At 48.2% G+C, this 13,229-nt stretch overlaps 1 protein-coding gene across 3 annotated transcripts in view; it reads left to right on the top strand.

The window, feature by feature from the left end:
• Positions 1–13,229, top strand: part of pik3c2b (phosphatidylinositol-4-phosphate 3-kinase, catalytic subunit type 2 beta) — a 44,592-nt gene that overhangs the window by 17,734 nt on the left and 13,629 nt on the right. For all 3 annotated transcript variants that reach the window (XM_033626171.2, XM_033626169.2, XM_033626170.2), the window contains exons 12-19: positions 1,446–1,568; positions 3,164–3,331; positions 3,453–3,567; positions 8,381–8,523; positions 8,744–8,932; positions 9,048–9,141; positions 9,507–9,601; positions 9,716–9,896. In XM_033626171.2, coding sequence (XP_033482062.2) covers positions 1,446–1,568; positions 3,164–3,331; positions 3,453–3,567; positions 8,381–8,523; positions 8,744–8,932; positions 9,048–9,141; positions 9,507–9,601; positions 9,716–9,896 — 1,108 coding nt within the window. The remainder of the gene's footprint in view (positions 1–1,445; positions 1,569–3,163; positions 3,332–3,452; positions 3,568–8,380; positions 8,524–8,743; positions 8,933–9,047; positions 9,142–9,506; positions 9,602–9,715; positions 9,897–13,229) is intronic.

Raw genomic sequence — 13,229 nt, 5'->3', positions numbered from 1 at the left:
GCACCTGTTCTTCTTTGAGTTAGCCGCTAACTGCTAACAGCACCTGTTCTTCTTTGAGTAGCTGCTAACTGCTAAGGGTTAATTTTGACAGCTATGGTAGATTTAGTCTTGAGATGAAATGCTTAAGCCCAGCATACACTGTACGATTTTTGACCGGATTTGACCCGATTTTTGAGACACAAGACCTGCCGACGCTCAGGCCGGATTTCCGCTTCGTCGTGCGTCTTTTGCCGTGCAGTGTACGGGGGGGGGGGGGGGGGGGCGAGGGCTGATCATCTGTTCCAGAACCGCAGTCGGACGGTCGGATGAATTTCTGGCATGTCAGAAATTTTGGTCGGCCGGCACAGACATTCGCACAGTTGAAGCAGAGCCACGAGCCGATTCGCCACTGTCTGTGCATTTATCCCTCACTGCGCCTGCGTGAAGACATAGATCACCATGGCGACGCGTCGGTGGACTGTAAATATGGAGGCCAGGTTGGTTGAGCTGTGGCAACAGTATGAGTGCCTGTTAGACGTATCTTCTTCTTCCACCTACCACGACCACTATCAACGAGACAAACGCTGGCTGCTAAGTTTTTTCTGCTCTCATTTTCAAGCAAGCGCAACAAACATACAAGCTAGCGCGCTAGACGAGGTACAACACACACACACACACACACACACACACACAGACAGAGGGTGCACCCGGCTGTAGCTGACTTACCTCCAACTCTTGTAAAATGGACAAACCATACTGTCCACGTCTCTCAAGCCATCTGCGAGTCCATATGCGCTGACGCCTCTTCTTTTTCGACGTATCGGCACACAATATAGCGCAAATCATCAAAGCAAACCGCTTGTCCTGCTTCGTTGGCAACAACGGCGCTTCCAGAACAAATCGGAACTTTCAAATGTATCTTTATTGACAGCTGTCAACGGGCAGGAGAGTCAGCAGGGGCCGACGAGCTGTTTTCACCCGTACAGTGTGAGCTCTCTGATCGTGCTTGATGATCAGAACGTACAGTGTGAGCACATAAATCGTGAGCTTTGGCCGCACGTCGCAGACGATTTACTCGTACAGTGTGAGCTGGTATTAACAACAAGATTTTAAAAATCGTACAGTGTATGCTGGGCTTTAGTTTTAGTCATTTTTAAAATATATACACAAATATACAGAAATTCAAAACAGATGATGTCACAGTGAAAGCTGCTGTGCCCTGCAGCTGCTCACACCAGTCCTTATTTAAGCCACTCCCCCCTCTCCTTCTCTCCCAGAATCCTCTGCTCTGTCCCCTGAATGAAACACCTACTGTCCAGGATTTAGTTAGTGACTCACAGGAAGTCACAGCTGATGACCAGCAGAATATTTGTAACAGGACGACAGAAAACTGCTCTGGAAGCAGATTCATTGTGGTCTGACATCATAATGACATCATGTCCCTGTCCTGCTCTCTGATTGGTCAGTTACGAGGGTTTCTTCCTGTCCTGCTCTCTGACTCATGGAGGGGCGGAGCTCTGCGCGCCGCAGCACACCAGCAAACAGTCGGTCAGCAAATACCTGTTCCACCTGGTGGTGTGGGACCAGAGGTACGTCCCCCCCCCCCATCCCCCTGTCTGTCCTCCAGTCTGTCTGTCCCCCCCACCCCGTCTGTCTCCCTCCGTCTGTCCCTCGTCTGTGGGACCAGCAGAATTAAATAAAGTTCTTTCATAAATAGGACACTGTTGTCCCCTATCTCATCTGTCTCCCACCTGTCTCTGTCTCCTCCCCCTTCTGTCTCTGTCTCCCACCTGTCTCTGTCTCCTCCCCCTTCTGTCTCTGTCTCCCACCTGTCTCTGTCTCCCACCTGTCTCTGTCTCCTCCCCCTTCTGTCTCTGTCTCCCACCTGTCTCTGTCTCTGTCTCCCCCTTCTGTCTCTGTCTCCCACCTGTCTCTGTCTCCTCCCTCTTCTGTCTCTGTCTCCCCCTTCTGTCTCTGTCTCCCACTTGTCTCTGTCTCCTCCCCCTTCTGTCTCTGTCTCCCACCTGTCTCTGTCTCTGTCTACCCCTTCTGTCTCTGTCTCCCACCTGTCTCTGTCTCCTCCCTCTTCTGTCTCTGTCTCCCACCTGTCTCTGTCTCCTCCCTCTTCTGTCTCTGTCTCCCCCTTCTGTCTCTGTCTCCCACCTGTCTCTGTCTCCCACCTGTCTCTGTCTCTGTCTCCCACCTGTCTCTGTCTCCTCCCCCTTCTGTCTCTGTCTCCCACCTGTCTCTGTCTCTGTCTCTGTCTCCCCCTTCTGTCTCTGTCTCCCACCTGTCTCTGTCTCCTCCCCCTTCTGTCTCTGTCTCCCACCTGTCTCTGTCTCCTCCCCTTTCTGTCTCTGTCTCCCACCTGTCTCTGTCTCCCTCTTCTGTCTCTGTCTCCCACCTGTCTCTGTCTCCCACCTGTCTCTGTCTCCCCCTTCTGTCTCTGTCTCCCACTTGTCTCTGTCTCCTCTCCCTTCTGTCTCTGTCTCCCACTTGTCTCTGTCTCCTCCCCCTTCTGTCTCTGTCTCCCACCTGTCTCTGTCTCTGTCTACCCCTTCTGTCTCTGTCTCCCACCTGTCTCTGTCTCCTCCCTCTTCTGTCTCTGTCTCCCACCTGTCTCTGTCTCCTCCCTCTTCTGTCTCTGTCTCCCCCTTCTGTCTCTGTCTCCCACCTGTCTCTGTCTCCCACCTGTCTCTGTCTCTGTCTCCCACCTGTCTCTGTCTCCTCTCCCTTCTGTCTCTGTCTCCCACCTGTCTCTGTCTCTGTCTCTGTCTCCCCCTTCTGTCTCTGTCTCCCACCTGTCTCTGTCTCCTCCCCCTTCTGTCTCTGTCTCCCACCTGTCTCTGTCTCCTCCCCTTTCTGTCTCTGTCTCCCACCTGTCTCTGTCTCCCTCTTCTGTCTCTGTCTCCCACCTGTCTCTGTCTCCCACCTGTCTCTGTCTCCCTCTTCTGTCTCTGTCTCCCACCTGTCTCTGTCTCCCACCTGTCTCTGTCTCCCCCTTCTGTCTCTGTCTCCCACTTGTCTCTGTCTCCTCTCCCTTCTGTCTCTGTCTCCCACCTGTCTCTGTCTCTGTCTACCCCTTCTGTCTCTGTCTCCCACCTGTCTCTGTCTCTGTCTACCCCTTCTGTCTCTGTCTCCCACCTGTCTCTGTCTCCTCCCCCTTCTGTCTCTGTCTCTGCAGGGTGTGTTTCCCGGTGCAGATCAACCAGCTGCCCAGAGAGTCTCAGCTGACGGTGACTCTGTACGCCAGCTCTCTGCCGCCGCCTGGAGGTGCCGAGGAGAAGGGGAAGCAGCGGCGAAGCATCGAGGCGCTCGGCTGGGTCACCATGCCGCTCTTCAACTTCAGACAGTGAGTGACATGACCCCATGACATCACATGACATCACTGCTGGGTGTGATGTGATGTCACTTCCTCCAAAGCAGGAAGTGTGTGTCTCAACTGACAGGATGTGTGTGTGTTGTCCTGACAGCGTCCTGACATGCGGCAGGAAGTTACTCGGTCTGTGGCCTTCAGCTCCGGGGAGGAGCATGAACGCCCGCACGAGCTCGCCGAACTTCAGCCAACCAGACAGCGTGATCCTGCAGGTGAGATGTCTGTCCTCTCATCATCACCATGTGGAGACATGTCCACACCTCACACCTGTCCTCTCACCTCACACCTGTCCCCTCACCTCACACCTGTCCTCTCACCTCACACCTGTCCCCTCACCTCACACCTGTCCCCTCACCTCACACCTGTCCTCTCACCTCACACCTGTGTGCTCACCTCACACATGTTCTCTCACCTCACACCTGTCCTCTCACCTCACACCTGTGTGCTCACCTCACACATGTTCTCTCACCTCACACCTGTCCTCTCACCTCACACCTGTGTGCTCACCTCACACATGTTCTCTCACCTCACACCTGTCCTCTCACCTCACACCTGTGTGCTCACCTCACACCTGTGTGCTCACCTCACACCTGTCCTCTCACCTCACACCTGTGTGCTCACCTTACACCTGTCCTCTCACCTCACACCTGTGTGCTCACCTCACACATGTCCTCTCATCTCACACCTGTGTGCTCACCTCACACCTGTGTGCTCACCTCACACCTGTTCTCTCACCTCACACCTGTCCTCTCACCTCACACCTGTCCTCCCACCTCACACCTGTGTGCTCACCTCACACCTGTCCTCTCACCTCACACCTGTCCTCTCACCTCACACCTGTGTGCTCACCTCACACATGTTCTCTCACCTCACACCTGTCCTCTCACCTCACACCTGTGTGCTCACCTCACACCTGTGTGCTCACCTCACACCTGTCCTCTCACCTCACACCTGTGTGCTCACCTTACACCTGTCCTCTCACCTCACACCTGTGTGCTCACCTCACACATGTCCTCTCATCTCACACCTGTGTGCTCACCTCACACCTGTGTGCTCACCTCACACCTGTTCTCTCACCTCACACCTGTCCTCTCACCTCACACCTGTCCTCCCACCTCACACCTGTGTGCTCACCTCACACCTGTCCTCTCACCTCACACCTGTCCTCTCACCTCACACCTGTGTGCTCACCTCAATTCAATTCAATTCAATTTTATTTATAAAGCCCAATATCACAAATCACAATTTGCCTCACAGGGCTTTACAGCATACGACATCCCTCTGTCCTTAAGACCCTCACAGCGGATCAGGAAAAACTCCCCAAAAAAACCCTTTAACGGGGAAAAAAAAAACGGTAGAAACCTCAGGAAGAGCAACTGAGGAGGGATCCCTCTTCCAGGACGGACAGACGTGCAATAGATGTCGTACAGAACAGATCAGCATAATAAATTAACAGTAATCTGTATGACACAATGAGACAGAGAGAGAGAGAGAGAGAGAGAGAGATGCAGGTAATGACAGTAGCTTACAACAACATTAATGAAAGTAATAATATTATAGTTATAGTTCTGGCTACTGTGGTACAATATGTTGAAAGTATGTATTAATATCTGGCAGTATACATGTGTGACAATAGTCATATGTGTATAATAACAGTAGAAGTATGACTAATGACTAATGATGGCAGCAGCAGCAGGAGGCATCTGGCAGGACCACGGCAGCAGCACAACCACACACGTCACGCTGTCCAGGCACCGCTGTGATATGAGTTAATCTGAGAGACAGTGGAGCACAAAGGCTCCGGAGAAGAAGCCGAGTTAGTGACATCCAGAATGGCCGAGTTAGCAAGATGCAGTAATAGAATACGAGAGAGAGAGAGAGAGAGAGAGAGAGAGAGAGAGAGAGAGAGAGAGAGAGAGAGAGGGAGAGAGAGGGAGCCCGGTGTATTATAGGGGGTCCTACGGCAGACTAGGCCTAAGTCAGCCTAACTAGGGGCTGGTACAGGGCAAGCCTGAGCCAGCCCTAACTATAAGCTTTATCAAAGAGGAAAGTCTTAAGTCTAGTCTTAAATGTGGAGACGGTGTCTGCCTCCCGGACCGTAACAGGAAGATGATTCCACAGGAGAGGAGCCTGATAGCTGAAGGCTCTGGCTCCTGATCTACTTTTGGAGACTTTAGGGACCACGAGTAACCCTGCGTTCTCAGAGCGCAGTGTTCTGGTGGGATAATATGGCACTATGAGCTCTCTAAGATATGACGGAGCTTGACCATTTAGAGCTTTATAAGTTAACAGTAGGATTTTAAATTCAATTCTGGATTTTACAGGGAGCCAGTGCAGAGAAGCTAAAACAGGAGAAATATGATCTCGTTTCTTAGTTCCTGTTAGTACACGTGCTGCTGCATTCTGAATTAGCTGGAGAGTTTTTAAGGACTTACTAGAGCTACCTGATAATAGAGAGTTACAATAATCCAGCCTTGAGGTAACAAAAGCGTGGACCAATTTTTCTGCATCTTTTCGGGTCAGGATAGGCCTAATTTTCGCAATATTACGCAGATGAAAAAATGCAGTCCGTGAGGTTTGCTTTAAATGAGAATTAAAAGACAAATCTTGATCAAATATTACTCCGAGGTTTCTTACGGTAGTGCTAGAGGCCAGAGCAATGCCATCTAGAGAAACTATGTCATCAGATAAAGAGTCTCTGAGTTGTTTGGGGCCAAGAACAATAACTTCAGTTTTGTCTGAATTTAACATCAGGAAATTGGTGCTCATCCAATTTTTTATGTCTTTAAGGCAGTTATGGAGTTTAGTTAATTGATTACTTTCTTCTGGCTTCATCGATAAATACAACTGTGTATCATCCGCATAACAATGGAAGTTTATAGAGTGATTTCTAATGATGTTACCTAAAGGAAGCATATATAGAGTAAATAGGATTGGTCCGAGCACAGAACCTTGCGGAACTCCAAAACAAACTTTGGTACGTAAGGATGATTCATTACGAACGTCAACAAATTGAAAACGATCAGATAAATAAGATTTAAACCAGCTTAGTGCAGAACCTTTTAGGCCAATTAAGTGATCCAGTCTCTGCAGTAGAATTTGATGGTCAATAGTGTCAAACGCCGCACTAAGATCTAATAAAACAAGAACAGAGACGAGTCCTTTGTCTGAAGCAATCAGAAGGTCATTTGTAATTTTAACTAGAGCTGTCTCAGTGCTATGATGCACTCTAAATCCTGACTGAAATTCCTCAAATAAATTATTATCATGGAGAAAATCACACAGCTGGTCTGCGACTACTTTCTCAAGGATCTTTGACATAAAGGGAAGATTAGATATTGATCTATAGTTGGCTAACACCTCTGGATCCAGGGTGGGCTTTTTTAGGAGAGGTTTAATTACAGCTACCTTAAAAGACTGTGGTACATAGCCTGTTAATAGGGATATATTGATCATATCTAATATATGAGTGTTAACTAAAGGAAAGACCTCCTTAAGTAGCCTAGTTGGGATGGGGTCTAAGAGACACGTTGATGATTTAGATGAAGAAATCACTGCGGTCAATTCTTGAAGAGAAATTGGGGAGAAGCAATCTAAATATATATTAGATTCTACAGCTGCGTTTGAGGTTAGATAGGTAGGCCTACCATCCGAGGGCAGGAGGTCATGAATTTTGCCTCTAATAGTTAGAATTTTGTCATTAAAAAAGCTCATAAAATCATTACTGCTAAGGGCTAAAGGAATACAAGGCTCAATAGAGCTTTGACTCTCAGTCAGCCTGGCTACAGTGCTGAAAAGAAACCTGGGGTTGTTCTTGTTTTCTTCTATTAATGCTGAGTAATAGTTTGCTCTGGCATTGCGGAGGCCCCTCTTATAAGTTTTGAGACTGTCTGTCCAGATTAAACGAGATTCTTCCAGTTTGGTTAATCGCCTCACACCTGTCCTCTCACCTCACACCTGTCCCCTCACCTCACACCTGTCCTCTCACCTCACACCTGTCCTCTCACCTCACACCTGTCCTCTCACCTCACACCTGTCCCCTCACCTCACACCTGTCCTCTCACCTCACACCTGTGTGCTCACCTCACACCTGTCCTCTCACCTCACACCTGTCCTCTCACCTCACACCTGTCCTTTCACCTTACACCTGTCCTCTCACCTCACACCTGTGTGCTCACCTCACATCTGTCCCCTCACCTCACACCTGTCCTCTCACCTCACACCTGTCCTCTCACCTCACACCTGTGTGCTCACCTCACACCTGTCCTCTCACCTCACACCTGTCCTCTCACCTCACACCTGTCCCCTCACCTCACACCTGTCCTCTCACCTCACACCTGTGTGCTCACCTCACACCTGTCCCCTCACCTCACACCTGTCCTCTCACCTCACACCTGTGTGCTCACCTCACACCTGTCCTCTCACCTCACACCTGTGTGCTCACCTCACATCTGTCCCCTCACCTCACACCTGTCCTCTCACCTCACACCTGTGTGCTCACCTCACACCTGTCCTCTCACCTCACACCTGTCCCCTCACCTCACACCTGTCCTCTCACCTCACACCTGTGTGCTCACCTCACACCTGTCCTCTCACCTCACACCTGTCCTCTCACCTCACACCTGTGTGCTCACCTCACACCTGTCCTCTCACCTCACACCTGTGTGCTCACCTCACACCTGTCCTCTCACCTCACACCTGTGTGCTCACCTCACACCTGTCCTCTCACCTCACACCTGTGTGCTCACTTCACACCTGTCCCCTCACCTCACACCTGTCCTCTCTCCTCACACCTGTGTGCTCACCTCACACCTGTCCTCTCACCTCACACCTGTGTGCTCACTTCACACCTGTCCCCTCACCTCACACCACAGGGGCGGGGCAATGATGACACAGATACAGGATTATATATATCTGTACCAACAAAAGTGACGTGCGTACAACAATAAAATGTCTCTGTCTGTCCCCCTGTCTGTGTCTCTGTTTGTCTCTCTGTCTCTGTCTCTGTCCCTGTCTGTCCCTAAGGTGGACTTTCCCACGTCATCTTTCGAGGTGCGGTTCAGTACTCCTCCTCCGGCAGACTTCTGTCCTCAGTATGACTTCTCCAGACTGGACACCATCAGTCAGATCCAGCTGCAGGACGTCCTCCATAAGAAGGCTGTCTTCTGGTCGGAAACACTCACACACACACACACACACACACACACAGTCTCTGGGATAAAAAGACATTTAGAGATGAGGACAGATGACGGGAGGACACAGTTAATATAAAATGTTGTTACTATAGAAATGTGGGACAGGCTGTCCCCCTCGACTCCTGTCCTCAGTGGGATGTCTCTGTCCTGACTGTCAGGTGTTGACAGTGTTTCTGTGCGTCTGTCCCTTCAGGTTGACAACAGAGGACAGACGTCTCCTGTGGGAGAAGAAGGCCTTCTGTCAGTCAGAGAGTGCAGCTCTGCCTCTGGTCCTGGCCAGCGCCCCCTGCTGGGAGTGGGCCTGCCTGCCGGACATCTACGCCCTGCTGAGACAGTGGGCTTGCCCCGGACACCTGGACGCCCTGGGACTCCTCCACGCCTCGTACGTCCCCCGCTGTCTCACCACTCTCACCTGAGTGACATCAGTCTGATAACCTGAGTGACATCATCATCGCCCCGTGTGTGTGTGTGTGTGTGTGTGTGTGCGTGTGTTCCAGGTTCCCAGACCAGGAGCTGAGGAGGACGGCTGTCCAGTGGATGGACTCCATCTCAGACCCAGAGCTGCTGGACTTCCTGCCTCAGCTCGTCCAGGTCACATGATGACTGGTGTTGTTACACATCATGTTATACATACACACACCAGCAGGTGGAGACGTGACACACTGCTCAGTGTCTGTAATATTCATTCATTCATCACTTCATTTAAAAGCTGATACTGATGACGTGCTGATGTCACAGTACATCTTTGGTTCTGATAGAAAACAAAACGATCAAACTGACGTTCAGTTAGGACACGACGTCACAACAAACAGAACAAAAACAGGTACAGTCGTTCCTTCAGGTGAGGACGGAGACTGTCGTCACAACAAACAAACACAAAACACTTCCTCAGTTTCTCCCCAACCCTGAGTATATAACTCATACTGTGTGTGTGTGTGTGTGTGTGTGTGTCTCAGGCTCTGAAGTACGAGTGTTACCTGGACAGTTCTCTGGTTCGATTCCTCCTACGGAGAGCCATTGGGGACATTCGCATCGCTCACTACCTCTTCTGGTCAGCTGATCACAAACTATCATTTGTTTATTTAAGGAGCGTCTGTGAGTCTGACCACAGCCAGAGTTAGGATCAGTCAAACCAGGTTTAATCCCGACTGTGTCCGTCCCTCAGGCTGCTGAAGGACAACCTGCAGGACAGTCAGTTCAGCGCTCGGTATCAGCACCTTCTGGCCGCTCTGCTCTGCTGCGTCGGTCGAGGTCTTCGTGAAGAGTTCGACCGTCAGTGCTGGCTCGTCTCTATCCTCGCCAAGGTGGCTCACAAAGTGCGAGACACCTCGCCGTCCAGCAGACAGGTGGGGACAACAGGAAATCTGTATTTGTTATAGAAGACATAAACTGTCCTGACAAGTCACATTTGGTCCCTGAAAATAAATCTCAGATATTTTTGTTTCTATGTTTTGTTTTTATATATTGCAGAAATTGATGTTTTTAGTTATCAAATAATCGATTGAGCATCTGGTCTCTGAATGACAGTGCTGATAAATGTCAGTCGAGTCTTCAGATGTCCAACAGTCTGAAAACACAACGAGCTTCAGTTACTGACGTTTCAAACTGAAACTAAAGAAAAAGATTCATAATTAATCCATTATCAAAATATTTATAGGCATGCTCTCCCTCATATACAGTATTTTTTTATATATATATATATATAGAAATATTGTATATACATATAATGATTGATGATATACAGTACATATATACATATATATATATATACACATATATATATATATATATATATATATATATATATACAGTGGTGGAAAAAAGTTTTCGGACACCCTTAAAATTTTACAAAATCTCAAATATTATCATGAAATATTTGTGGAAAAATCTTTTTTGTGTTTCAAAAGGTGTGGCTGCATTGGACAGATACAAACAAATACAAATTATATTTTTTTGTGTATTGTTTACAAGATAAACTAACAAAACTAAATTCTTGACAGTTTCAATATGTCAGTTCTCAACATTGTCGATATCAAAGTCAACAAATAACAGAGAATGTGTTCAAAACTGAACAAAAAATAAATAAACCATCACATCATCAAATTAATATTTAGTAGTCCTGCCATTGGCACGTAGTAGAGCTCTAATCCTGGCTGGCATGTTCCCCACGAGCCTTTCACACTGTTGAGGGGTAATCTTGTCCCATTCTTCTTGAATTACTGCTTTTAATTCTTCTAAATTCTTTGGTTTATGCTTTGAAACAGACCTTTTGATAATCCACCACAGATTTTCAATGGGGCTCATGTCCGGGGATTGAGCTGGCCACTCTAAGACCTGGATACTGTGCTCCTGCAGCCAAGTTCTACTGGCCTTGGATGTGTGGCAAGGGCCATTATCTTGTTGAAACATCCAGTTTTTACCTCGACGGAACAGTGCACGCGCAGAAGGGAGCATGTGGGTTTCGAGAATGGTACAATACTTGGTAGAGTTCAATGTGCCATCACAGACAGTGAGATGACCAACACCAGCAGCACTCATGCATCCCCAAACCATGATACTGCCTCCACCATGCTTGACAGTAGGTACTGTACATGCTGGAGATAATGCTTCGCCTGGCCTTCTGCGTACCCTCACATTAGTAGGAGGAAGATAAAGCTGGAAACTGGACTCATCTGACCACAAAATCTTCTTCCAGTTCCTGGCTGTCCAGTTCTTGTGTGCCTGGGCCCAATGACGCAGGGCTAACCTCTGTCTCTCATTGATCAGGGGCTTCTTGATAGCCTTGTAGGACCTTAAGCCATGATCTAAAAGTCGGCCACGTACAGTGCGGGTGGAACACTGGACACCAGTTTGGTTTGACCACTGCTGCTGAAGCTCCTGTGATGTCATTCGGCAGTTTTGCCTGCACATGCGGATCAGGATGCGGTCATTTCTTGCTGAAGAAACCCTTGGACGCCCAGATCTTGGTTTGTCTTCCAAGCTGTTGGTTCGTCTGCATTTCTGCAGAGTGTATCCAACTGCTGAAGGACTGCATCTGCGCTTCCTGGCTATCTGGCGGCAGCTGTATCCTTCCTGGCTGAGAATCTTTATCTTCAGGCATGTTTCCTGCGTTAGGTTCCTTGTTTTAGCCATTTTTGTGTCTGAAGAACTTTCAAATGTGCTGGCTTTATGTAGACACGAAGCTTGGCAACAAAAATTGTGTCTTTTAATAAAAAGAACGACCTTCATCACTGGTACCAAAATGACCCAATACTCAAAATTTCTTATGTATTTTTATGGAACCAATCAATTTTAAGTTTTTAATGGCTTTTTTAGGATTTATTAAGTATTTTGGCTGTGACTGTACTAAAAGAAATTGCACTTGAAGACCTAAGAGTGATTCTTAATGCAATATTTCACAAATGCATGGGGGGTCCGAAAACTTTTTTCCACCACTGTATATATATATGTATGTATGTATACATACATATATATATATATATATATATATATATATGTACACACACACACACACACACACACACATCGGCCACTTTATTAGGTATACCTGTTCAGCTGCTCATTAACAGGTGACAGCTGAAGTTCAAATGGAGCATCAGAATGATGAAGAAAGGTGATTTAAGTGTCTTTGAACGTGGCATGGTTGTTGGTGCCAGACGGGCTGGTCTGAGTATTTACCGGGATTTTCAGCACAACCATCTCTAGGGTTTACAGAGGATGGTCCCAAAAAGAGAAAATATCCAGTGAGCCAAAATGCCTTGTTGATGCCAGAGGTCAGAGGAGAATGGCCAGACTGGTTCAAGATGATAGAAAGGCAACAGGAAGTCAAATAAGCACTGGTTCCAACCAAGGTGTGCAGAAGAGCATCTCTGAAGCAACAACACCTTGTCCAACCTTGAAGCAGATGGGCTACAGCAGCAGAAGACCACACCAGGTGCCACTCCTGTCAGCTAACAACAGGAAACTGAGGCTACAATTCACCAAAACTGGACAATAGAAGATTGGAAAAACCACATTCAGATGGAAGCATGGATCCATCCTGCCTTGTATCAACGCTTCAGGCTGCTGCTGGTGGTGTAATGGTGTGGGGGAGATTTTCTTAGTACCAACTGAGCATGGTTTAAACACCACAGCCTACCTGAGTATTGTTGCTGAGCGTGTCCATCCCTTTATGACCACAGTGTACCCATCTTCTGATGGCTACTTCCAGCAGGATAACGCACCATGTCACAAAGCTCACATCATCTCAAACATGACAATGAGTTCACTGTACTCCAATGGCCTCCACAGTCACCAGATCTCAGTCCAATAGAGCACCTTTGGGATGTGCTGGAACGGGAGATTCTCATCATGGATCAACTGTGTGATGTCATCATGTCAATATGGACCAACATCTCTGAGGAATGTTTCCAGCACCTTGTTGAGTCTGTGACACCAAGGATTAAAAAAAGGGTCCAGTGCTGATGACTCACTGACATCTGATGATCCGTTAATGTGGATCCACAGGTCTGTGGTGATTCTCTCCTGAATAACGTCCGTGCTCCGTGGTCTTTGGGGGCGTGGTTACTTGCTGACATCAGTCTGATCAGCCTCACCTGTGAGCTCAGCTTGTAGGTGGAGCTCAGACTCAGAGCAGATCACTGCAGACTGTCAGCTGAGTTCAGAAGCTCAGTGGGGTC

This window comes from Epinephelus lanceolatus, chromosome 1 (genome assembly GCF_041903045.1).
Source record: "Epinephelus lanceolatus isolate andai-2023 chromosome 1, ASM4190304v1, whole genome shotgun sequence".
Lineage (NCBI taxonomy): Eukaryota > Metazoa > Chordata > Actinopteri > Perciformes > Serranidae > Epinephelus > Epinephelus lanceolatus.
This window is presented reverse-complemented; position numbering and strand designations above follow the sequence as displayed.